At 50.7% G+C, this 18,036-nt stretch overlaps 2 protein-coding genes across 4 annotated transcripts in view; one reads left to right on the forward strand and one right to left on the reverse strand.

Moving 5' to 3' along the window:
* Positions 1-18,036, reverse strand: part of DUSP29 (dual specificity phosphatase 29) — a 37,644-nt gene that overhangs the window by 12,310 nt on the left and 7,298 nt on the right. For all 3 annotated transcript variants that reach the window (XM_089313507.1, XM_089313508.1, XM_089313509.1), the window contains exon 3: positions 14,023-14,256. In XM_089313507.1, coding sequence (XP_089169633.1) covers positions 14,023-14,222 — 200 coding nt within the window. In that variant the 5' untranslated portion in view covers positions 14,223-14,256. The remainder of the gene's footprint in view (positions 1-14,022; positions 14,257-18,036) is intronic.
* The window catches only part of SAMD8 (sterile alpha motif domain containing 8), a 128,479-nt gene that overhangs the window by 1,726 nt on the left and 108,717 nt on the right, over positions 1-18,036 (forward strand). The gene's annotated exons all lie outside the window — the stretch shown is intronic.

Consider the following 18,036-nt stretch of genomic DNA (forward strand, 5'->3'; position numbering starts at 1 on the left):
GGCAAGATCTGTACCTGGGAGTCAAGGAGAGCAATAGTTAGTGTTTGAGGAGGGCTGACCCAGTCTGGGCGTTAAGATGTCACCTCCCTTGATGGCACAAGTCCCAGTTCTGTAGCTCAGGGAAGAAGTGGTAAGGGGCTAGAACTCTAACAGAGGGCGAAAGTGGCCTTGTGTTCCAGCTGAGGACTGGAAGGACAAGGCTGCTGGAAAAGAGATGTGGACAGAGATGACCATCTGGGGTGCCATCAGGGACCCCTGGACTAAGAGCAGCCCTGCTCTTAAAAAGATACACCCCACAGCTCCTGGGCCGGGGTGCCCTGTCTCTTGCTGGGCTCCTGGAGCTCCTTGTTTGCCACTAGAGGAACCACAATGATGTCTGATTTTGGGCAGAGAGAGGCCTGAACGCAGGTACCGTGCATTTAGAAACATTTGCTTGTAGCCCATTGGAGCTGTGGGAGCTGTGGGGTCTCTCCAAGCCCCTGCTCCCCAGCTGGCTGTTGGTGCTGTCAGCCTATGTTATATATTAAAACTTTTTTTTTTTTTTGACAGGCAGAGTGGACAGTGAGAGAGAGAGAGAGAGAGAGAGAAAGGTCTTCCTTTGCCGTTGGTTCACCCTCCAATGGCCGCTGTGGCCGGCGTGCTGCGGCTGGCGCACCACGCCTATCTGAAGGCAGGAGCCAGGTGCTTCTCCTGGTCTCCCATGGGGTGCAGGGCCCAAGGACTTGGGCCATCCTCCACTGCACTCCCGGGCCACAGCAGAGAGCTGGCCTGGAAGAGGGGCAACCGGGACAGAATCCGGCGCCCCGACCGGGACTAGAACCCGGTGTGCCGGCGCCGCAAGGTAGAGGATTAGCCTACTGAGCCGCGGCGCTGGCCACCAGCCTGACTATGGAGCACATTCAACTTTCAATTTTGCCTTAAGAAGCTCTACTTTTCATTTTCCTTCTTGTCCCGAAGTACGTATACAGCAAACATTGTGCTTTGGGGACCCAGATCCACGCTCCATTAAAGCCTCAGCTGAGGCAGCCCATCTTGCTGAGTAGCAGTCAGCCTTACTTTGAGTTGGAGCTCAGTGGAAAAATTAGAATTAACTGTCCTTGGCTGGCGCCGCGGCTCAGTAGGCTAATCCTCCACCTGCGGCACCGGCACACCGGGTTCTAGTCCCGGTTGGGGCGCCGGATTCTGTCCCGGTTGCCCCTCTTCCAGGCCAGCTCTCTGCTGTGGCCCGGGAGTGCAGTGGAGGATGGCCCAGGTGCTTGGGCCCTGCACCCCATGGGAGACCAGGAGAAGCACCTGGCTCCTGCCTTCGGATGGGTGTGGTGCACTGGCTGCTGCGCGCCGGCCACGGCAGCCATTGGAGGGTGAACCAACGGCAAAGGAAGACCTTTCTCTCTCTCTCTCTCTCTCTCTCTCTCTCACTGTCCACTCTGCCTGTCAAAAAAAAAAAAAAAAAAAGAATTAACTGTTCTTGTCAGGCTATTCCTACCCACCATCAAGCCTGGGTGCAGCAGCTGGAGTCTACGTTGTCCAATGGCAGCTGGAATAACAGTTTGCGCTGAGCTGCTCTGAGGGTTAAAGATTGGGGCAGATACGCGACAAGACTCAGTGTGGGACAGCTCCACGTTCACCCCCTAGGCTGGCTCTGGCTGTGTCTGAGAGAAAGGAAAGGCTCACCGGGAGGGTTCCAGGTGGCGGGTACCTGAGGCCTGCCACCAGTTTCAGAACTCAGCTCCCCTCGCTGCTGGCAAGGTGGCGTCCTCACCCACCGCTGGGGTCTTTCCCAGCTCGGTCTGCTCAGTGTCCAGTTGAGCACTCGGGAAGCGTTGCAGCGGATGGGCATCTGCAAGTGAGCAGGGCCTGTTCCAGCAGAGACACCCTTCCTCCAGCCTCACTTGGGCCAGACGCCCAGCTCAGCAGTTACTGGGAGGGGGTGCCTGGCGCTGGAGTGTTTTGTTTTCAAAATTTCAGATGGGCCAGATGTATTGTCTGCACAGATAAATTATGGGGGAAAAGGACCAAGGAATGTAGGGGTGTTTTGAGTTGCTGGGCACAGAGAGAGGCTGTTCACCTCTCTCCTGAGGCCATGTACCTGTGTCTGCTGAGCGAGAAAAGACTCCTGGAAAAAAACAAAAACTCATTTAGAACTTTACTTCTGGAATCTGGATGATGGAGGGCCCTAGTTTCTGGTTGTTTAAGAAAGCCCTAGATATGATCAATCTGTTCATTTTTAAAAAAGACTGTGTCATCTCACTATAAAAGTAGCACATGCTCAATGCAGACTGTGGAAAAGGTTACATGGCTCCCCATCACCATGCAAAAGGTCAGCTTGTTCCTGCCCCTTAGAAGAAAGAATGTAGATTGGCTTTTAGATGTAAGGTCTTTCGGTTTGTGTTTTATGCATAGATTTGAGTGTTCTGTAGCAAAGTGTGGTTTGTTGGGGTACAGTGCTATAGTTTTGAAACTTTGACATGGTGATATATAGTAAACGTCTCCTGTGTCAACATGAAGCTTGCAGTAGCTGCTTGCTATTCCATTCCTGAAGTCAGTCCCAATTTCACCTCACCAAGCACTTCCCTGTGTTTCTTTGGGCACAACTCTTATAGTATGTCCTCCAGAGAGATTTTTTTTTTTTTTTTTTTTTTGACAGGCAGAGTGGACAGTGAGAGAGAGAGACAGAGAGAAAGGTCTTCCTTTGCCGTTGGTTCACCCTCCAATGGCCGCCGCGGCCGGCGCGCTGCGGCCAGCGCACCGCGCTGATCCGATGGCAGGAGCCAGGAGCCAGGTGCTTTTCCTGGTCTCCCATGGGGTGCAGGGCCCAAGCACCTGGGCCATCCTCCACTGCACTCCCTGGCCACAGCAGAGGGCTGGCCTGGAAGAGGGGCAACCGGGACAGAATCCGGCGCCCCGACCGGGACTAGAACCCGGTGTGCCGGCGCCGCTAGGCGGAGGATTAGCCTACTGAGCCGCGGCGCCGGCCCTCCAGAGAGATTTAAAACAAGTGGAATGACTGGGTTGGTAGGTATGGACATTCTTAAATACATTTGCTACCCACTAGAAAGCTTGCTCAAATTTACATCCTGATTTTTAGTCTTTGTGATTTCTAGGCAAAAGAGAGAGAGAGAAAGAAACCATCTTGTTTTCATTGACCTTTTTTTAAAAAATATTTATTTATTTGAAAGTCAGAACTACACGGAGAGAGGCGAGGCAGAGAGAAAGAGAAAGAGGTCTTCAATCCGCTGGTTCACTTCCCAATTGACCACAATGGCTGGAGCTGCACCGATCCAAAGCCAGGAGCCAGGAACTTCTTCCTGGTCTCCCACGTGGGTGAGGGGCCCAAGGACTTGGCCCATCTTGTACTGCTTTCCCAGGCCATAGCAGAGAACTGGATTGGAAGTGGAGCAGCTGGGTCTCGAACTGGTGCCCATATGGGATGCAGACACTTCAAGCCAGGGAGTAACCCTTTAGGCCACAGCGTGGGCCCCTCATTGACTTGTTTTAGCAATGAAATTGGATGCTTGTTCACATGCGAATGGGATTTGTGGAGGTTTTTTTTTTTTTTTTTTAAAGATTTATCTATTTATTTGAAAGGCAGAGTTGCACATAGAGAGAGAGGGAGATCTTCCATGCCTCAAATGGCTGCAAACGCTGGGACTGGGCTAAGCCAAAGCCAAGAGCCAGGAGCTTCTTCCAGGAGCTATCTTCCCACATAGCTTTAGGGACCCAAGCACTTGGGCCATCTTCCGCTGCTTTCCCAGGCCATTAGCAGGGAGCTGGATCAGAAGTGGAGCAGCTGAGACTCAAACCATCGCCTGTATGGGATGCTGGCATTGCAGACAGTGGCTTTACTTGCTATGCCACAGCGCCAGCCCCTGCAGTTTACTTTTTTTTTTTTTTTTTTTTGATAGGCAGAGTTAGACAGTGAGAGAGAGAGACAGAGAGAAAGGTCTTCCTTCCGTTGGTTCACCCCCGAAATGGCCACTACGGCCGACGCACTGTGCTGATCCGAAGCCAGGAGCCAGGTGCTTCCTCCTGGTCTCCCATGGGGTGTAGGGCCCAAGCACTTGGGCCATCCTCCACTGCCCTCCTGGGCCACAGCAGAGAGCTGGCCTGGAAGAGGAGCAACTGGGACAGAATCTGGCGCCCCAACCTGGACTCGAACCCGGAGTACTGGCACCACAGGTGGAGGATTAGCCTAGGGAGCCGCGGTGCCGGCCTGAAGTTTACTTTTGAAGAGCTTTGTTATAACCCTGGTTTTGATCCAGTTCTCTTTAGCTCTTCTGTCTTCCCAGAAACGTCTGGCGTAGTTCTGGAGTCTGACTCCAGATTGCAGTCATGAGGAAGCAACTTCTTTCCCACAGGGCCCTGTTCCCTCATTCAGAGCCCTTCCCTCTCTCCCTCCTCTGTGGCTGGCCCAGCCTCCTGCCAGCCTCTTTTGACTTGCTCCCAGGAAGCTTGCTTCCAACCCCTCCGCAGCCAGTGCGCTGACATTCCGCTTGGTGAGATCCCTTGGTGCCCTTGGGCTCAGCCCAAATCCCTCAGCCTGTGCCTGCGAGGGATTTCCCCAGGTGTGCGCCCCTGCACAGAGGGGAGGAGGCTCAAGCCCTGAGACATACATGTGTGCAAACCCTCCTGCAGCTTCCTTCCCATGGAAAATGAGCTGCTCCACTTGCAGGATTCTCCATGGGACCTTGAAGCAAGTCCTTTTGTGACCAGGCACACTGTCCCTGACCTGGGCTGTGTGGGGGACTTGCTGCTTGCCTGCACAGGGTCGTGGACTCCTGTTGCTGATTGTCTGTATCCTGCTTACTCTGGTGGTCACGTGTCATTTCACAGCCATAGCCACTGATCTGCACATGTCCACCTCATTTGTGAGTTCAGTTCGGTGGCCTTCTCGGTCTTGGTGTCCTTGTTCCTTGTCTGTGTTGGCTGTCTTCGGTATTGAGCCCCTGAGGGTGGACAGCTTCTACTGCTGCATGACCTAAAACAGTGGGAGCTCCAGGAACCTCCGTATCTGGTACTTGCTGTGTAGAACCAATTACACTGGCAGTATTTCCCTTACAGGATTGTTTTTGAAGTCCAGTGAAGCAAAATTTAAGCTGCTTTAAAAGGTTAATAGATAAATTCAGAGGAAAAAAGCAATAGACAGATGTATATCAAAACGTAGCCATCCCCCCTGTGGTAGGTTTCCCAGGGAATTTAAATTTTCTTCTTTTTGTCTCTGTGTTTTATGGATTTGTGGTAGTGAACGTGTCGTACAGTCATTTAGGATGTGAATATGTTCTGTGATTTTTATTGATGTTCTTTCCTTACACAGTTTATGGACAATGGATTTTAAAATATGAGCTTATTTTGGTGCAGATTTTTTTCATAATACCTGGAAAATGCATATCATGAAAAAGCTAAGTGTGGGTTTCAGAATTTTTTGGTACCAAAGTAAACTCATACTTTTAATTCCATTTTTCAGTGAAATATTTTTCAAGTACCCTCAAAATTCTCAGAGACAGACTATACCAAAGACAGGGATGCCTGGGGATGTTTAACCCCTCTGAGGCCTTGCTCCCCCAAAATTCTAGTCCTCCAAAAGATGGAGGCGTGGTTTTGAGAACCAGAGCAGTAGTGGTGTTGGATTGGGCCGACATCTGGCTGACTGGGTTTGAGGCCTTGACTGAGAAGGCACAGCCAGGCCAGGGCCTGGGCATCTCTCCCTGGCAGCCCTGCCTACAAATGATGTCCACTTGTGCCCCAAGCAGCTTCAGTGGTTGGAGATTCAGGGTCCAGATTTCCTAGTTCCTAGATGGCATGCAGCACATTAAGCTGTCAACTTTGGTATGTGTTTGTTGCGTCCTAAACTAGCCGTGGCGCCCCTTGAGGTAGGTCAGCTTTTACCTCTGCTGGGCATGTTGAGGCTGAATTCATTGTTTTTTCAGGAAGGGGTCGCAGCTGTCCCAGTGCACCAGTGGGAGGCCCAGCTGCCACTGAGGATATCTTAGCTGATTGACAGGCCTTCAGCTCACAAAGCAGGCCAGCCCTGGAGCAGAAAAGCAGAAAGGGCAAGATAGACCCCTAAAAACATACCTGGGCTCGGAGGGTGGCCAGTGGTATTTGAGAGGAGTCAGGCGCTGTGGGGAGAACAGTGGGTTTTGGGGGGCAGCCGTAGTTTTAATAAAAATGGGCAGCTGCTTAGGGCCCTGGCCATTGAAGTAGAGGAACATCTTTACAGCCCCCTGGTGCTGGCTCCTGAGGACGCCCACTCTGAGCAGAGGGAAGAGAGATTTTGCAATTATCCTGTTCCGGCTGAGCCTTATCATTGGAGGCTGCCCTGCCTAGGAATTTGCAATCACTTTGACAGTAGCTAGGATATTTCCCCTCCTGCTGACTATAGGGAAAAAAAGAAAGAGAAAAGATTTTGCTAAGCAAATGAAAGATGTGAATGAGATTAAAGTAAGAATATTTAAATTACAGAAACTTAGTGCTTTCAAGCATACTCAAGCATTTTTGAAGCACCCATTTAGGGACTGCTGATTGATAAGAGCCCATGAATTATTCTTATCTCAGAGTCCCTAGCTCTCTGGAGGGCAACACTTGGTTAACCTAATTTGAATCTAATTTGAATGACTTAAAAGTAATAAAACAAGTGTGTGCTTGAACCTAATAAAGCCTAATTTATTTAATAGGCCATTTCTTAAAGAATCTTATTTTAGAGCTGGAAAGGATCTTAGAAATCATCCTTTATTTTACAAATAAAGAAACTGAGTCCTAGAACAGTAAGATGTTTTGCAGGAGGTCACACGTGGTTGGTGGCTGCACATACTAGGAGCACTTGAACTCTGTCCTTAGTCATGCCTGAACAGTGCCTGCAATTCCCACCTGTGGTAGATTCAGACCCCTCCCCAGTTTGGGGAAATGGTCAGGGGTGGGGCTTGCTTATTTCGAGCAGGGAAGACTTTCCCACGGCAACACTCGCAGGGTGGCCAACTGGCCAGACTCCTGCGATTGACGGGCACACACAGGGCTTCGCCCACACCTCCTTCTGCAGCTTCTTCAGCTGCTTCTTCTTTTTTTAAGATCTATTTTATTTATTTGAAAGCCAGAGTTACAGAGAGAGATAAGAGACAGAGAAAGATCTTCCATCCACTGGTTCACTCCCCAGATGGCCACAACGGCCAGAGCTGCGTCAATCAGAAGCCAGGAGCTTCCTCCAGGTCTCCCTTGTGGATGCAGGGGCCCAAGCACTTGGGCCATCTTCTACTGCTTTCCCAGGCCACAGCAGAGAGCTGGATCAGAAGAGGGGCAGCCAGGACTAGAACTGGTGCCCATATGGGATGCCGGCGCCTCAAGCCAGGGCTTTAACCTGCTGCACCACAGCGCCGGCCCCCTGCAGCTTCTAACTAGAGCTGGCTCTACCCTCCCCTGGCAGGTGAGTGACAGGGACTTGATGAATTCCCCCGGGGTCATCTGGGATTGAGAAAATGCTTTAGAAATTCTGAAACTCACAGGACACAGGCCTTGATGTGGCACCACTTCCTCAGGACTCTTGTGTGCCTGGCAGACCAGGGAAGTATTGGGGAGAATGAGCTGGAGGCCTATGTGGGAGGTGGGCAGCAGCTCTCCATGAACTCTGCCTTGGATTGGTGGTGAGATCCAGAGGCGATTGGCATGGCCCTTCGTGGCAGATTGTAATGACGGTCCCTTCTTTTCCATGCATACTGTGAGGCAGGTGTTTATAGGCCGTCATATCCACCGCAGTTCACACCTGCTGAGTGCCCAGGTGTCTTAGCTGTGTTCGCTCGCTGCATCCACGATTTACACTGGTGCAGAAACTGAGCTCAGAAAGCTCCATGGCTTCCCCAAGGGCGAGCAAAAGCCAGAATTTGGCCTTGGCACTGCACTGAGGAGCAGACAGTCTGTTCTGCCTCTTTCCATAGAGTGCCTCAGGGAGAGAGGACAGGAAAGAGGGACTGATCCCAGGAGCTGCTGGCCTGGGTTCCAGGAGCCGATGGGGGCTCTGGCTGCCTCAGGACATAAATCTTCACTCCTAGGTTTAGACTGTTTACTTCCAAAGCATGGATAGTCAGCTTTCAGAAATCTTGGGTGCTTTTACAGAAAATAAAAAACTCAACTCAATGCAAATGTCAAACTGCAACTGAGGCTTTTTGCATCAGGAGCCAGTTCTAAGCTTTTTGCTACTTTGGGCAATACCTACAAAGCGACCAAGGAACACGGGCGGCCTGGCCTGCTCCCCACCCACGTTATAGCCTCCATGTGTTTGCTCTGGCAGTGGGATTAATTGCACTTACGTAAGCCTCTATGAGTCTGCTTGACCTTGTTGAATGGGTGTTGTAGGAGGGAGCCCGGAACTCGAGGCTGAGATGAGGGGCAGGCTTGCTCACCAACCTGGGCATACCATTCACACACATGTGACCTTGGAGACCACCTGGACTGTGTATGTGTGTGTTTGGGATTCGTCTAGGCAGAGCTGCATTGATTTGAAAGAGCAGTGACATTTTGTTGGTTGAAAGACACAAGATTATGGTCCAAGATCAAGGAGGCAAGCGTATCTCATGTGGCATTCTGTTAACTGGTCCATTCTGCTCAGACACTGTTCGTGGCTTCCTTGGCTGGTGTCCAGCATCTGCAAGGTGGTGTGACCCACCTTTCTGAATATCTTTTTCACGAAGTAACAGTATTTGCGTATGCCTATTATTATTATTATTTTTGAGAGAAAGAGACAGAGACAAAGAGAGACTGAGAGCAAGAGTATGTGCAAGCTAGTTTACTCTTCAGTGCCTACAATAGCCAGCGCTGGGCTGGAACCAGAAGCCCAGAACACAGTTCAAATCTCCCATATGGGTGGCAGGAATCCAACTACTTTGGTTTGTTACCTGCTGCCTCCCAAGGTCTCCAACCCAGGTGCTCCAGCATGCCTTCTGGCTCGGCTGGCTCAGCCTTCGCTGTTGAGACCCTCTGGGGAGTGAAATAGCAAATGGAAGAGCGCTCTCTCTCTTTCTCCCCCTCCCTATCCCTCTCTTTCTCTCACTCCCTTTCTCCCTCTCCCTCTCCCCACCTCCACCCCTACCCCCGTAATGAACTTTCAAATAAATAAATGAATCTTCAGAAAAAAAAAAATAGAACATGGGGTGGGTGTTTGGCACAGCAGTTGGGACGCTTCTTGGGATGCCTGCATACCGTATCAGAGTCCTGAGTTTGAGTCCTGGCTCTGCTCTTAATTCCCGCTTCTTGCTAATGTGTACTTCAGGAAGCGGCAAGTTACGGCTCAAGTAGTCGGGTGCCTGCTATCCATGTGGGAGATCTGTGTTGAGTTCCAGGCTCCTGGCTTTATCTGTCCCCACCCCTGCTGTTTTGGGCATTTGAGGAGTAAATCAGCAGATGTGACATCTCTGTTTGCCTGCCTTTCAAATAAATAGAACAAAGAGGGGAAAATGAGTCCAGGAGGAAGTATTCTAAAGTGTTACTAGGAGTGGCTTTGGGGTCAGGAGTTAAGGCTTTCTTCTGTTAATCACTGTTGGATTGTTATCACTCACCTTTATTGAGTGCTTACTGTGTGCTGGCACTGCACTGTTTTCCATGTATTGTCTGGGTCCATACAACCATGTGAGGAAGTTTCTCTTATTGCTCTGTCACAGACTCTATACAGTGGGTACAGATTACTTTAAAATAGGAAATATATATTTACTAAGTTTACTAAATATTTCATTATTATGAGAAGAAATTCAAGTCTTTTTTTGGCTACTTCAAACAATGTTATAATAAATATTGTACATGTTTCCTTGTGTCTTGGTACTCTTGTTTCTCTAAATTAAATTTCTTATAGTGATATTTTGGTTCAAAGTTACTTTTTCTCCTAAAAGCTAATTTTATGCTTACAGAAAAGCTGCAGTAATGGTGCAGGGATTGTTCAGTAATAAAAAGGAATAAAATTTTGACTGCAACTTGTATGAACTCTGAAAACCTGGGAAATGGGAGAAAGCCAGCCACAGGGGCCATGTCTTGTAGGATTCCCGTTATATACAATGTCCAGAGGGCCGGTGTTGTGACACAGCAGGTAAAGCTGCTGACTTCAACACCACCATCCCTGCTAATGGCCTGGGAAAGCAGCAGGGGATGGCCCAAGTGCATCCATATGCGAGACCGGAAGAAGCGCCTGGTTCCTGCCTTCAGCCTAGCCCCAGCCCTGACCTATGTGGCCTTCTGGGGAGTGAACCAGTGGATTGAAGACCTCTCTGTCTCTCTGTTTCTCCCTCCCTCCCTCCCTCCCTCCCTCTCTCTCTCTCTCCCTCTCTCTCTCTCTCTCTCTCTAACTCTGCCCTTTGTATAAATAAAACAAAGGGGAAAACATGTCTAGAATAGGTAAATCCAGACACAGAAAGTAGATTGTTGGTTGCCAAGGGCTAGAGGAATATAGAAGTGAGGAGTAACTGTTGAATGGATTTGAAGTTTTCTCTCGAGAAGATAAAAGAAAATGGTGCCGCTTGTACAACTCTGTGGATGTGATAAAACCACTGAGTTGTGTGTTTTAAAAAGGCAAATTTTCAGCCGGCGCCGCGGCTCAATAGACTAATCCTCCACCTAGCGGCGCCGGCACATCGGGTTCTAGTCCCGGTCGGGGCGCCGGATTCTGTCCCGGTTGCCCCTCTTCCAGGCCAGCTCTCTGCTGTGGCCAGGGAGTGCAGTGGAGGAGGGCCCAAGTACTTGGGCCCCGCACCCCATGGGAGACCAGGATAAGCACCTGGCTCCTGGCTCCTGCCTTCGGATAGGCGTGGTGCGCCGGCTGCAGCGCGCCAGCCGTGTCGGCCATTGGAGGGTGAACCAATGGCAAAAAGGAAGACCTCTCTCTCTCTCTCTCTCTCTCACTCTCTCACTGTCCACTCTGCCTGTAAAAAAAATAAATAAATAAAAAATAAAAAAAAAACAAATTTTATAGTATTTGAATTATATCCCATTAAAGCTGAAATCAAAAAAGAAAACAGGACAGAGTCCTTCTAATGTTCACAACTGGGAGATATTTGGAGAAGTTGAGGCATAGTTATGCTATGAAATACTTAAAATGTAGAATGGTGGGGGCGGTGCTGTGGTGTAGCAGGTAAAGCCACCACCTGTGGTGCTGTCATCCCATATGGCTAACGGTTTGAGTCCCGGCTGCTGCACTTCCGATCCAACTCTCACTTTCCCAGCTGTGGCCTGGGAAAGTGGAAGATGGCCCAAGTCCTTAGGCCCACGCATGGGAGATCTAGAAGAAGCTCCAGGCTCCTGGCTTCAGATTGGCACAGCTCCGGCTGTTGCGGCCATTTGGAGAGTGAACCAATGGATGGAAGACCTCCTTCTCTCTGTCTGCCTCTGCCTCTCTGTAACTCTGCCTTTCAAATAAATAAATAAATCTTAAAAAAAAAATGGTGTGTAAAGTATGATTCCTTTTCTTCTCCCATTAAAATTGCTAAAAAGGAATGGAAACCCTTTCTATGTTTGCATATGTTCATGTTTCCTGATGTTAGCAGTAGCACAGAAGAAGCAGTAGAAGTGTGCAAGTCACTTACTGTGAAGTCAGTGGCAGAATTAGAAGGGGACAGGGGGAATTATGCAGTTTGTTTATTACAGCCATCTACTTAGCTAAATTTAGTATACAAAAGCATGTAACTTTTTCAATTAAAAAAAATTGGGACCAGCGCTGTGGCATAGCGGGTAAAGCACGCCTGCAGTGCTGGCATCCCATATGGGCATTGGTTCGAGTCCCGGATGCTCCCCTTCCGATCCAGCTCTCTGTTATGGCCTGGGAAAGCAGTAAAAGATGGCCCAAGTCCTTGGGCCCCTGTACCCATGTGGGAGACCTGGAAGAAGCTCCTGGCTCCTGCCTTTGGATCAACCCAGCTCTGGTTGCTGTAGCCATTTGGGAGTGAATCAGCGGATGGAAGATCTCTCTCTTTCTCTCTGCCTCTGCCTCTCTGTAACTCTGCCTTTCAAATAAATAAGTCTTTTATTTATTTATTTATTTGACAGGTAGAGTTATAGACAGTGAGAAAGAGAGACAGAGAGAAAGGTCTTCCCTCTGTTGGTTCACTCCCCAAATGGCTGTTACGGCCAGCATTGCACCAATCCGAAGCCAGGAGCCAGGTGCTTCCTCCTGTCTCCCGTGCGTGTGCAGGTCCCCAAGCACTTGGGCCATCCTCCACTGCTCTCCCGGGCCACAGCAGAGAGCTGGACTGTAAGAGGAGCAACCGGGACTAGAACCTGGTACCCATATGGGATGCCGGTGCCGCAGGTGGAGGATTAACCAAGTGAGCCATGGCACCAGCCCTCAAATAAATAAATCTTAAAAAAAATTAAGGGCATGGGGCCAGCCCAGTGGCATAGTAGGTTAATCCTCCGCCTGTGGGGCTGGCATCCCATATGGGTGCCGGTTCTAGTCCCGGCTGTTCGTCTTCCAGTTCAGCTCTCCGCTATAGCCTGTGAAAGTAGCAGAAGATGTCCCAAGTGCTCGGGCCCCTGCGCCCTGCATGGGAGACCAGAAAGAAACTCCTGGCTCCTGGCTTCGGATCAACACAGCTCCGGCCGTTTCGGCCAGTTGGGGAGTGAACCAGCAGATGGAAGACCTCTCTCTCTCTGCCTCTCCTTCTCTCTGTGTGTAACTCTGGCTTTCAAATAAAATAAATAAATCTTAAAAAAAAAATAGTCTGGCACTGTGGCCCAGTAGGTTAATCCTCCACCTACAGCACCAGCATTGCATATGGGCGCCGGTTCTAGTTCCAGCTGCTCCTCTTCCAGTCCAGCTCTCTGCTGTGGCCCGGGAGTGCAGTGGAGGTTGGCCCAGGTGCTTTGGCCCCTGCACCCACATAGGAGACCAGGAGGAAGCACCTGGCTCCTGGCTTCAGATGGGCACAGCGCCGGCTCTTGCGGCCATTTGGTGAGTGAACCAATGGAAGGAAGACCTTTCTCTCTGTCTCTCCCTCTCATTGTCTGTAACTCTACCTCTCAAATAAGTAAATAAAATCTTTAAAAAGAATTAAGGGCAAAATAAAAATCAAGAGATGCTGTGCTTGGGATTTCCCATGATCAGACGATGCATGTGCAGGTTTTGAGCATCAGGATGCACATTAAAGTCACACACACACAGGCCTTTCACGCCGTCTGCTCCTTGGAGAGAGGGAGCATGCACTGGAGGGCTGGCGCTCCTGGAAGGGGGAGTGATGACCACCATCAAGGCTTCTGGGCTGGACAGAGCTGCTCCTAGCTCTCTGCCACCAAGCTGCAAGTCCTTGGGGCACTTATATATGCTCTGGCCTCAGTTTCCTTATTTGTAAAATAATTAGATAACTTCTTTCATTGGGTTATCTTGACAAAATCAGATCGTGCATGCACAGTGGCTAACTTTTCATGTTTAACCATTGACAGCTGTTATTATCATCATTTATAATAAGCAGGTCTCATTTGCATCAAGAATGGGAACGGTAGATGGAAAAACCTGGAGCAGGGGGGAAGGTCACCTTAATTTAGGTCAACCAGCCTTCAGGACATGCGCTGTCAATCTGAGCACTGCTCTTGTTCTTGCTGGTATTATACCCAGCTAGAGTAAAAGACTACATTTCCTAGCTTCCCTTGCAGCTATTAGTGGGGGAAGACTTGGGTGGGACTTGTTTTCAGAAAACTGCCCTTTTACCCTTCCTTTCCCTCTTTTTACGGCCTGAATCCTATGGTTGGTGCCTGGTGCCCACTCAGCACTCTGTCTCCCAGCAGCAACCTTGAGGAAGCCATGGCCTCAAGATGTTGAAGCCTGACTCCCTGCTGGGCCTGCAGTCACTGCCCCAGCCCCAGCCCGTCTTTCTCTGGACTTGGAGGCAGCAGAGAAACCTGTCTGGCTTTCACCCCTTTTCTGGGCTTTCTGGGATATGAAGATCAACTGGCCCTGACAGTTCTCCCAGAACAGCTAACCTAAAGGCCCAAGCGCATGGCTAGGAGGAGGTTGGGGGTGACTGGGGAGAGGCCAAAGCGAGGCTGGCCCCAGGTACTTACTCATCGCCGATGTAGAGCTGGGGCCAGACCTCGTTGACGTGGGTGTACTGGGGACTGCCCTTCCAGAAGAGCCGCTCCAGCTCGAAGGCCCCGGGGGTGCAGTAGTCGGCCTCCGCCTCTCCCTCTTCTGCCTTGGGGAACAGCTTCTTGGCAGTCGGGTAGGCATTCTTGAGGCTTGTCTTAGCTTCTCCGGATGCCATTTTAGAGCCGAGGGATTTTCTCTCCTTTCTGCAGCTGCTCGTGAGAGAGGGTCAGGGTGGGAGTTAGCAGGGGACACCCAGGTAGGGAACTAGCTTTACGAGAAGAGGTGCCAATTAGCCGATCCTACACTTTGGCAAGTGCTTTCCTCTCATGCCGTGCTCCCACCTGCGCTTCCCAGGCCACACAGGTGAATGAGGAAGGCTGTGATGGCAAGTTAACCTCACTTCCCCAGATTCCAGCTCCCCGGGGTGCGTGTGCTGGAGCACGGGCATGTGGGCAGCCCCGAGTTGGGCTCTGGGCCTGAGAAGCCCTTCCTGCGGCCAGTGCCTCCCCCCTTCGTTCTTCATTGCACCCTCTCCCTTGTCTGACTGGAACCTGAAATGGAAGGCGATCCCTGACGTGGGTCTGCGGCTCTCTCAGCACAAACGGGGAGCCGTGGCTAGCAGGAAGGGCAGGTGAAGTGTGGAGCTGGCCGGGGCTAGGCAGCCATGCACGTGAGCGTGGAGCCTTGGGGCTGCCTGAGGGTTAGCGAGCGTGAGGACGGTTGGAATGAGGCCAACTGTTGCTGTGGTGACTTTCCAGGGGTCAGAAGGGCAGTTCTAAGCTGGAAAGCTGTGCCTGCAGAGGGAAATGTGTATCTGGAGAGCTTGCCAGGCTCTGCAAGTGGAATGTGGGTGGAGAGTTTCCCTTGTCCCCAGGGAAGTGAATTCTCTGTGGAACTGGGCCGCGAGTGCCCCTGAGCTGAGCTCACGATGTGCCTGAGGCCTGCAGCCCGGGTGGGGATCTTGTTCCGGTGGACTGTCTGGAAAGCAGGGCTGTGAGAGCTGGGGAGGGCATGCTCGTGGTTCCACGGCATGTGCAGTCGGCCCCGCTGTTGCCACTTCTGGGGGCTTGTCTGTGTGCAGCGTGAGGTGGGCAGGCCTCTTACAGAGAACGTAAGACCACCAGGAGCACGTTAGAGCACTCAGAGTACAGTAGAAGAGGCTCCCACTTATCACAGACGGGACAGTTTGAACATCAGTAATACACACAGTGCCAGTGGATTGAAGCACATGAAACACAGCGTAATGATACTTAAAGCAATTATTCACTGTTGGGAGGTGCCAGGGAGGCAGCTTTTCATTTTGAAGACAGCTATATCCAGGGAAAGAGTCTAGCACTTTCTGTTCCTTTCAGACACAAACTGTACTCCCGGTAGATGAGGGAGAGTCTCTTTTATAGCATACTCCAGATAATAGAGGAGGAAGGGCGCAGTGCTTTTCTACACCTGGGGAGCTGCTGAGTCCTCGCTGAGCCCCGGCTGCTGACAACTGAGGCGACACACAAGCGACTGCTTTGTGGTGGAAGAGCAAGCGTGGTGGCCGTCGCCATCTGTCCGAAGCAGGGCCCGCAGCTTCTCAGAGTGCTCAGAGTGTAGATCCAACAGCAGATGTGCAGCAGAGGCAGAGGACGATTACATTTTCTTTTAGAGATGTGGCCTGGAGTGTTCATTGATGAATTGCTCTAGTACCTGGAGTTTGCTTCAAGAATAGCATAATTTGAAAAGCACAGTATTGTAGTGTTGGGACGAGTATTGATAGAGGCGTGAATGAGCCAGACATGGCTGTGGGTGACGGTGGTTGGAGTTGGATGGTGATACAAAGGAAGTTACTGTTTTCTCTCTCCGTCTCTTTGTCTCCCCTCCCCTTGCCCCACCTTGCTTCACTCTGGTGTGGGTGTGAATGCTCCGTAAGAACCAATTTTATAAGAGTGTTAATTGTGAAATCAACAACAGGAGTCACTGTGCACTTGCTCCCCATGTAGGACCTCTGTCCTTAATGAGTTGTACTACAAAAATTAACAGTAAAACTTGTCTTCAAACAGTGCTGTATATTTGTGTGTTTGTGTGGGTGCAAACTATTGAAATCTCTACTTAGTATAGAGTTGGTCTTCTGTACATAAAATCAATTAAAAATGAATCTTAATGAAGAATGGGATGGGAGAGGGAGTAGGAGGTGAGTTGGGAGTGGGGGTGGAAGGGCGGGAATTGGGGGAAGAACTGCTATAATCCTAAAAGCTGTACATATGAAATTTGTATTCATTTAATAAAAATCTTCTAAAAAAAAAAAAGAACCAATTTTAAAAGGAAAGTGGAAATTACTGCCTTGGAGAATTTGGTAGCTGAAGTAAAGGTTCCCCAGCTAGCAGTGTGAGTATGGGGATGGTGGGAAGCCAGGGCGTGGGACTTCTGTAATATCCTGCTTCCTGGGGTGGGACAGAGACAAAGAGGAGCAGAGAGAACCTTTCTTTGGAGTCTCTCAAGTTGTAACCTAAAGACCACCTCCATCAGAATCATCTGGCCTGGCTGAAAACCCAGATTCCTGGGCTGCACACTGGCCTGCTGGCAGATGCCGAGGACTCTCGTATTTTAACAGGCTCCCAGGCGAGTCTGCTGCCCACCAAAACGTGCTGAGAGTTGCCCGGGATGTGGCTGAGGAGGCAAGAGGAGGGCAGTACTGGAGCTCAGTCAGAATCCTCTCACCTTGTCCTCCAGAAAGGGATCGGATCTGGGGCCCAGCATACAGGAGCAGGCCTGGCTGGAGAGGGCACAGAGGCCTCGCTCTGGGCTCCCTCCGCGGTGGTTTACTTTTTAGGCTCAGTTTCTGGTACAAGAAATTGTTGGTTGAATGGGGCAGTGTCTTGGTGAATGGATGGCATGAGTGAATGAATGAGAAGTGAATGAATGATAAAGGCCTGTGAGTCCATGCCAGGGACTCAGGTAGAGCTGCAGATGTAGGTAGGGGAGGGAGGTTACAGCGTTGGGGGTGGGGGCAGGGAAAGGAGGGAAGGGCAAAGTGCAGCATGGACCCAGCTGCCTAGCCTTCAGCTCTCAGGCCCCCCTGCGGTGAGTGTTTCCAGGCATGGCCTGCAGCCTCTGGTGGAAAACAGCACAGCCGCTGGGTCTCCTGAGCACAAGATAAAGCCTCGGGCCCACAGGGACCTGTGAGAGATGAAAACTTGGCCCACCTCTGGCACCCCCGTTTCTTGTTTGGCGGTGGTACAGGCTGGGTACCATGCATCTAAAAGGGGGTGGTTGAGGCCCTCTTGAACCCCACCTGCCACTAATGGAGGCTTCAGAAGAGGAGAAGAGGTGACTGCTGGGAGACACTCGGGTCAATTCCATCCTGAAACCCTGTCTGCCTCCTTTGATCACTGAAGCTGACCTCACCCTCCGTGAAGCTGCTCCTCCTCCATTACACGGCAGAGGGAACCATCGTGAAAGCCCCGGCTGGATTTCCAGACAGAAGAGGAAGTGGTGCGGTCTGCCCAGAGCAGCTTGGCACGCACAGGGAGCTCTGGGATCTATTATCCTCCGGCATGCAGATTTGATGGGGGAAGAGAACAAAGCGTGGAGCCGTCCAGAACCCACAGACCTGGAATCTTTCCAGATCCTGAAGGCGGCTGCGTGCGTCCCTCCCTGCGCGGCTCCCAGATCTCTAATTCTCAGAGAGGCCAGCAGCGTCTGTTTCCCAGATCACAGCCAAAGTGGAAGGGGGAGACAGATCTGTTCTGTTTGGTTACTATAGATTCGACCCAGAGATTAACTGCCAAGGTCTCAGTGACACACACAATATCAATCACAGGCGAAATGTCATAATGAGAGCTGGGCAGACTGTCAAGAGAGGCCTCCAGGTTCCTGTTACAGCTTCGCATTTAAAGATGTGGTCCCAGGAAATCAAATGCCAGCTCTGAAAGCTGCTTGGCCTGTGTGTAGCCATCTTTCTCCTCCTCTAAGAACAGTGAACTAAGTCTCCTTATAAAGGACCAGACAGG

The sequence above is a fragment of the Oryctolagus cuniculus genome, chromosome 15 (assembly GCF_051225735.1).
Source record: "Oryctolagus cuniculus isolate XC-2025 breed Fujian yellow rabbit chromosome 15, ASM5122573v1, whole genome shotgun sequence".
NCBI lineage: Eukaryota > Metazoa > Chordata > Mammalia > Lagomorpha > Leporidae > Oryctolagus > Oryctolagus cuniculus.